Below are 5,197 nucleotides of genomic sequence, written 5' to 3'. Positions count from 1 at the left end.
CCACAACCAGACATTGAGCTGTGATGATATCCATTCCCTTTGAAAGGGGGATGTAAGCTCAAAAATGTGAAGGAAGAGTTGAGCAGGGAGCACTGTCTCATACTTCAAAAGGCCTTCTATGAATCCCTTTGCCTTGCCCATTACATTTGGTTTTTGTGTACTGTTATCTACAGTGGTGTCTAAAGTCTTAAGCACTTCAAAACACAATTCTCCTTGAGCATTCCCAGATTCCCACTGCTCCTGATTAGCCAATCCAGGCCCGGTGCCAGGGGTCAATGCAATCAGTTTTCGCAGTAACACTCTGCCAATCCATACACTTCATAATTATTATTAATTAGTTATATAATAATAATAATAATAATAATAATAATAATAATAATAATAACAACGATAATAATAATAATTATAATAATAATAATAATTATTATTATTATTATGATAATAATAATAATAATAATAATAATAATAATAATAATAATAATAAAAACTTGTCACATTAGTAAACCAAAATGTTTTTGCTTTATACATGATTAAAATCTTACAAAAATATCCACAAACTACTTTAAATTTCACTGAATTTCATTGAATTCTATTAAATCTTCAGTGTGAGAATTTTAGTTCTTGTTCTTGTTGAATTGACTAAAGTTCCTTGGGACTGCAGCAGCTGTTGGCCTTCAGCAGTTCAGCCATTATGAGTTTAAACAAAAACAAAAGGATGAAAGAACTCAGTGATGCTGTGAATCAGAACACAGATGATTCTATGTGACATCACCGAGAATTATTTATCTCCATAGCATCAGATACACAAATCATTTCATTTTCAGCTTTTATCGGTAAGATAAGAACAATTATTTACTGATATCTCATTTAAAGTACATCATTTTGAAACTGTTAGCCTGTTACACAAACTAATAAGATGACTACTAACACTATAGTGTTCTATTATAGACATTATAGAAGTTATATAATGTTATATTATATAAGACAAACTTATAAAATAAATATAACTTTATTATCGTACTGCTAGGATTAAGAGCTACAATGTTGTCATTTTTTATTCTCCAGATTAAAAAGTATTTTGTTAGTTGAAACTATACTTAAATTTGTCAGGAAAAAAAAATGATAAGCTTTTTAAAACATGATACCAGAAGTGTTATCTAAAGAAACCTTGAGGAGAAAGTAGACTAAAAACTAAAAGCTTTTTTTTTTTTTTTTTTTTAACTTTTTTAGATTCTCAACTAAAAGTGAACAGTGTTACTTCACAAATGTCGTCACTCAACGTCAGTGACCTTCATCCTAAAGTGACTGAGTCTCCATCTGCTGTTCCTGCTCCAGTCCTGAAGCCCCTGAACATCTACATGTTGGAGTCGGCTGATCTGGATGAACAGAGCAGGATGCTGTGTGAGTCTCACAGTCATATAGACACTTACACACAAATACAAGCTCAAATACACTTCTACACAACACATTCATCACAACATGAGAAGTGTTTCCTTAAATACAACAGTGTGTACAGTATACAGTCTACATTACACTAATATAGATATACTAATATATACAGTATAGTAAATATGAAGCCAAACAAAACAAAACCAAACAAAAGACAAAGCAGCATCTCACTCGTCTCACTCTGTCTCTCTCCCTCTCTTTCTCTCTCTCTCTCTCTCTCTCTCTAACTCTCTCTCTATCTATCTATTTGTCTCTCTGCAGATGAGTACATGCTACCCCTTGTGGAGGAAATCCATCCTTCTAGGGCCAAAGACATAACATGTTTACTTATACAAGGAGCGAACAACTATGACCTGCTTAATATGATTGCGGAGCCCAACTATCTGCGTGCCCAGGTTCACACACACACACACACACACACACACACACACACACACACACACACACACACACACACATAGAGGTGTTACTCTTTCTTTTATTTAGTAGTAAATTGTGTAGATGTTTATCGTTATATCAGTTTTGCCCTGTCTGATTCATGCAGTTGACATGAATTAGCTTTACTTGTGCGGAAAAAAGCCACACCCACTAATGTCTTATTTACAGATATTCACGTTCATGTGTATCACTTGCTTATTCAATCATATCTTGTGCTCTCACCTGCACAAGCCATGCCAGCCAATGAGCAGTTAGGTGCCAGTCCCAAGCACAGGTAAAAGTGGAGGGTTGAGTCAGGAAGGGCATCAGACATAAAACCTGTGCCATGGTGGATAGGAGGACTGGCTTATTCAATCATCATACACAAATCATATAGATGAAACACTGTAATGTTCTGTAATATTCATGTGTGTGTGCAGGTCGAGCAGATTGTTGCTGTGCTTCAGGCGAGGGAAGCTGGACAGGACGTGGTGTGTACTCTGATGTACACAATAATTCTTAGACAAATGCTACACAAATTTATTCTGCACTCATTACACATTACATGGCCAGAAATGAAACATGATTTGGTTTGATACACAGTATAAGACAAGCTCTCTTCTGCTTGATGAAGAGCTCTTAAGAAAACTTGCTTAAATGGACACCAGATATTTCTTCAATCTGCTCAATAGAAATCTGTTGAATAGAAAACATGCAGAATGACAATAATTTTGGAATTTCATAATAATTTTTATGACCAGAGAAATAATAATATAATATAGTAATGTAGTAATTATCATATAATATAATAATGTAGTAATTATCATTATATATAAAGAAAATATAACAATATAATAATCAGTGTATGTCTACTTTTCTTTTTTCAGCATTTTCCAGCACCCAAGAACAACAATATGAGGAGGCGAATGAAGAAGTACATCCAATAAATTCAGTAAACTGTATATTTTATAAATGTTATAACAATAAAACTTCTGTACAATAAAAAAGAATTATTGACTGTGTTTATTTAATAATAGTAATAATTATATAAGGAATAGCTTCAGACCATTTTTATGCTTTTTTACTGAATAATGTTAATCCCCAAGTAATATCCAAACTTATTTTTGTTATGAGAAAGTAAGATAGTAAGTGAAAGATGAAGATCAGTGGTCCTGCCATTACAGTTGTAATGTGTCTGCAGAAGCTCCTGAGCTTTTAGTGCACCAGCTGTTGTCATGTTTGCTATGGCTTTATCAGGAACATGCAGTGCATCAAACCACATGCAACCTGAGCAGGATATTGTTCAAGATCTCTCAGTCTACTGTGATTAATAAAAAGTCCATATGCAGAGAAATAATAAATAAAAATGTAAAACTTAAATGACTTTTTAACGTTATGATGCCGTATAAATACGCCACCAGTAGGCGCCCGATACACTCAAAATCAAACTATTGAAAAATTATAGGCTGTTTTACAGCACTGCAAAAATCTTAACAGATCACATCCTGTTCATTTAATCACCTACAGTATTTATGTATACATTCATTCATCCATACAGTCATTTTTATTTATGTATTTGTTTATTTGTTCAAATAGATATTAATATACTTTGTCTATGAAAACCCCATTGTTTCTGTAGTAAGTAATCATCTGTACTTCTGAACAACATCTGAACAACATCTGTACAACATCTGTACAGCCGAATTCATTGTAACCTGCTTCTAAATACTTCTGATTACTGATAACTATAACAGCTGAGCAAGGGAAAACGGGGAAAGCACAAATCTTGTGGTATTTGATATTATTAATAAATAATTTGAAGGTCATCAAGAAAATGTAAGGAGTAAAAAGTTTGTTTTTCTTTTTCTCATGTAAATGTACAGTAAGATTACATGTGCTACATTTCAGTACTTGAGTAAAGTATAAATAGAAGGATGCAGTTAATCCTATACATCATTTTTAACCCTGATAATAATGTCTATTGTATGTTATTAAAACCTTTAGTTATTGTACAAATATGTAATATGATGATTCAGTCAAACAAAATAAAGTATTAAATATTCTAACAATATATGAGGTTTTTTCAACTTAATCACAGCGGTGACAATGTTATTATTTATTATTTGGTTTGGTTTAGGTCTGTTTGACTGGACACTTGAATTAAAACATTTGACTGATAAACACAAAAGCTTTAATTGAAGTGTTTGCTGCTAAATGTTGTTCTACATGGTAGTGAATTATAGGGTGTATTTATTTTTCCCTACTATTTCCTTTCTGAAGTGGTTATATGTGATGCAGTGTGTGTCCTGTCACCTTTCTATAGCCAGCACATTATATAACAACATAGATGGATGTTCTGTAGCTCTCTTCATATACAGGGTTGCAGGGAGCCTGGAGTCTACATCAGGGGAGATGAGGCACAAGGTGGGGCACCTGGGCAGGGTGCCAACCAAACACACACACACACACACACACACACGCACTAACTAACAATTAGCATCAGTGTACAGCGCATATCTTTGGACTGGGGAAAAACACATGATGATGATGATGATGATGATGTATAAATTTGTCATTCATTCATTCATTCATCTTCTACCGCTTATCCGAACTACCTCGGGTCACGGGGAGCCTGTCAGGCGTCATCGGGCATCAAGGCAGGATACACCCTGGACGGAGTGCCAACCCATCGCAGGGCACACACACACACTCATTCACACACGCAATCACACACTAGGGACAATTTTTTCCAGAGATGCCAATCAACCTACCATGCATGTCTTTGGACCGGGGGAGGAAACCGGAGTACCCGGAGGAAACCCCCGAGGCACGGGGAGAACATGCAAACTCCACACACACAAGGTGGAGGCGGGAATCGAACCCCGACCCTGGAGGTGTGAGGCGAACGTGCTAACCACTAAGCCACCGTGCCCCCCTATAAATTTGTCAAATAAACAATATTGTTTGACACGGAAAAGAACATTTTTCTGCATTCAGTTAGTTTGAAATGATTAATAAAATATAAAGATGAGATATTATGATTGTAAGATGATTTTATCCAGCTCCGTATGTAATATTTCTTTCCTCTTTTTCTGTAGTGAAACGTGTCAATCCCCAGCGTGTAATGCTAACAGCAGTTACAGCATTTACTTGTGTATTCACTCACAGAAGCCCACGATTGACTAATGGCACTCTGATTGACAGGAAGAGTAACTCTATGCCAGGCTTCATTCAACCCAATGTAGGATAAGTGCTATCTTCAATAAAATATGCAGAAACAATCTTTTTTTAAAATATTTTTTTAAATAAGGCAGCAAAACTATTTTGCTGA

At 35.0% G+C, this 5,197-nt stretch overlaps 1 protein-coding gene across 1 annotated transcript; it reads left to right on the top strand.

The window, feature by feature from the left end:
* The first annotated feature begins 1,265 nt into the window (after positions 1-1,265).
* On the top strand, positions 1,266-2,824 carry LOC132845317 (polyadenylate-binding protein 1-like). Its single transcript, XM_060869265.1, has 4 exons — positions 1,266-1,401; positions 1,711-1,844; positions 2,307-2,357; positions 2,754-2,824. The coding sequence occupies exons 1-4, from the start codon at positions 1,266-1,268 to the stop codon at positions 2,811-2,813; spliced, it is 381 nt and encodes a 126-aa protein (XP_060725248.1). The 3' UTR covers positions 2,814-2,824.
* The last annotated feature ends 2,373 nt before the right edge of the window (positions 2,825-5,197 follow it).

Source organism: Tachysurus vachellii, chromosome 5, assembly GCF_030014155.1.
Source record: "Tachysurus vachellii isolate PV-2020 chromosome 5, HZAU_Pvac_v1, whole genome shotgun sequence".
NCBI classification, from domain to species: Eukaryota; Metazoa; Chordata; class Actinopteri; order Siluriformes; family Bagridae; genus Tachysurus; species Tachysurus vachellii.
This window is presented reverse-complemented; position numbering and strand designations above follow the sequence as displayed.

Bases quoted from the DNA above. Each gene is read 5' to 3' on its own strand.
- LOC132845317 (XM_060869265.1), top strand. From the start codon at position 1,266: ATGTCGTCACTCAACGTCAGTGACCTTCATCCTAAAGTGACTGAGTCT. The intron at 1,845-2,306 runs GTTCACACACAC...GTGTGTGTGCAG, and splicing joins CCAACTATCTGCGTGCCCAG to GTCGAGCAGATTGTTGCTGT. The intron at 2,358-2,753 runs GTGTGTACTCTG...TTCTTTTTTCAG, and splicing joins GGGAAGCTGGACAGGACGTG to CATTTTCCAGCACCCAAGAA.